Genomic DNA, 2,500 nt, shown 5'->3' on the forward strand with positions numbered 1-2,500 from the left:
CCTTCTCTTGAGGAAGGACCATGCGCTTTGAACAAACACCTGGAATTAGTGGGTAAATATACAGATGGTTTTCAATTCATTATATTTTGACTTGAAGTTTTTCAATTTTACATTGGTGTGAAACTTAATTAATACTGAATTTTCAAATTTATTTCTGAATTTTCAAATTTAATACTGAATTTTGAATTTTGAATTTTGATCTTTTCCTGGGCTAACGATATAGCGGTGCCATAATTCTGTCTTTAATTTTGGACAGTAGCAGAGTGCTGCTCTCCCGGACAGCTACATGATCTTAATCCTCTCTGGACGGGTGGTACACCATGGGTACCGCGCATTCAAGGCCTGTTCACTGGGGATGCCATACGGCGTCATTTATTTAACTGATTTAGGCCTATGCGTTCGAGAGCCCCGGCATTGTGACATGCAAGGCTGGAATGCCCCCGTCGTGAATGGGTTAAGGGTTAACCCATTGTGGACGGGTAGCATTTTCTGTGTCCAGCTGCCCAGATGGGGTAGAGTGAAATGCACGTTGCCTGCCAGCCGGGCTGATTTCCAAGTGAGCCACCCCTGCGCAACATGTCACAGCCTTTCTTGCTCTCTTCCAGCCTCTCATTGTAATGCTAGAACCATTTTTGTGTTGGTTATTTTAAAAATATTTTGCCATGTTTCTAATCTCTTACAAACCATTTAACAGGCTTTAGCAATGTTTTGATGGATTGAAATTGTAGTATGGAGACCATATAACCTTGTTATATTGTGTATACTCAATATAGTAAAATTATTGTTGTTGAAAACAATTTTTTTTTTTACTGAAAGTTTTCGACAAACCAACTATATACAAATATATACAAGTTATTTACAATGAAGAGGAAGGCTGCCAGAACTCATAGCTGTGTGTACGACAGCTGAAATCACTTGTATGGGTAGAGTGCCACATGTAAACAACATGACAGTCTTTAGCAATGTCGTGATCATTTGAAATTGTATTATTGAGTTCATAATACCTCATATGTTCAGTATAGGAGAAATGTTTTAATTTCATGAGAGGACAAATACCAACTTATTTTGTATTTTTTTTTTCATTTACCCAAAAACGAGGTAAAAGGAAGAACCATCACTATTTCTATGATATATTTTACTACGACCTATGTTTCTGATTTTATATTACAGGTATTCAGTGGCTAGTAGTGTAATTATAGTAATGATAGTGATAATTACAAAAAATACTGATCATATAATAAAAAAAAAAACACAACATGCAACTCTCCCAGGTTGTCATGTATGAGGTGATGCGTCATATATGCCATGTCGCCCGCCGTCAGGACCAAAACTCGTGTGTCATGTATGTCATGACACCCGTACACAATGGGTTAAAATTTATACACTATAGTGTTTGGTGTTACCAGCATATTTCGAATTTTGTGTTATTGTAATATGCCAACCGTAGGCTCATTTATTTGTTCTGAACTTGTTAAAATAGGTGAGCCTTAGCTATAATGTTTGGTAAGTTAGATATATATTAGGGAAAATCAATGTAGAATTTTTATTTTGGTTTTGGTGCTGCACATTCATGAATGTTGATGCATGCACTAGGTCTTGAATCAGTATTCCAGAAACCAAAGAAAATAAACAGAAACTGATAAGTTTTGTTAGCTGTTCAATGAAAAAAAAAAAAAAGAATTAATATGAGAAAATAGAATATGAATTTTAAAATGTATTCAACACGTTTTTTTACTTTATATCGCAATTTCAAATAAAATACAAAAATCCCCAATTCGAAATCTGATCGAGTTATAAAAAATTGAGTACATGGAATTATAAGGCCTTGAAAGCAAATAGATTTATGAAAGTGAGAAAAATCAATTAAAAATTTTGCTTACCGTAAAATAATTCTTGTTTTGGTTTATTTCAGCAAAGTCAGTCACTGCATGATATGGTTGAAGCATCAAACACTAATACTGCAACAGTGCTGAGATCCACAATAGAGAAAACCACTGGTTTGTATTATTTTGCATTGGATATTTTTTATTTTTATGATAATAGTTTTTGTAAACTGATATTGGCAGAAATAATTTTTCTTTTTTCTTTTTTTTAAGTGAAAGTGAGTCCTATTTTTTTTTTTTTTTCCATGTTATTTTTAGTGTTTGGGCTTGTAGTGAAAATGCTAATTTTAGTATTAATAATGAATATGAAATAATTTTGATAGATATTGTTATTTTGAATGCTACCTGATAGTACTTGAACTAATTGATGTAAATCATGTTATGTGACCAATATTACACAAAAATATTTTTGATTAATCAAACTTCAAAATCTCAACAGTTGAAGTAGAAGTCAATACTGTAGACTTGGTTCCTGGTGATGTGTTGGTTATTCCTGCGACTGGTTGTCTCATGGCCTGTGATGCTGTGCTCATCTCTGGTAATGCGATTGTCAATGAAAGCATGCTGACAGGTGGGTTATTTTATCATTTTCAGGGTATGGTAGTGTTTCTAAGAAA

General features: G+C 33.7%; 1 protein-coding gene across 5 annotated transcripts in view; it reads left to right on the plus strand.

Moving 5' to 3' along the window:
• The window catches only part of LOC122242841 (polyamine-transporting ATPase 13A3), a 41,403-nt gene that overhangs the window by 21,835 nt on the left and 17,068 nt on the right, over nucleotides 1–2,500 (plus strand). For all 5 annotated transcript variants that reach the window (XM_086531761.1, XM_086531763.1, XM_086531760.1 and 2 more), the window contains 2 exons: nucleotides 1,913–1,997; nucleotides 2,323–2,454. In XM_086531761.1, coding sequence (XP_086387887.1) covers nucleotides 1,913–1,997; nucleotides 2,323–2,454 — 217 coding nt within the window. The remainder of the gene's footprint in view (nucleotides 1–1,912; nucleotides 1,998–2,322; nucleotides 2,455–2,500) is intronic.

The sequence above is a fragment of the Penaeus japonicus genome, unplaced genomic scaffold (genome assembly GCF_977035675.1).
Source record: "Penaeus japonicus unplaced genomic scaffold, GWHDUDI00000001_assembly GWHDUDI00000036, whole genome shotgun sequence".
NCBI classification, from domain to species: domain Eukaryota; kingdom Metazoa; phylum Arthropoda; class Malacostraca; order Decapoda; family Penaeidae; genus Penaeus; species Penaeus japonicus.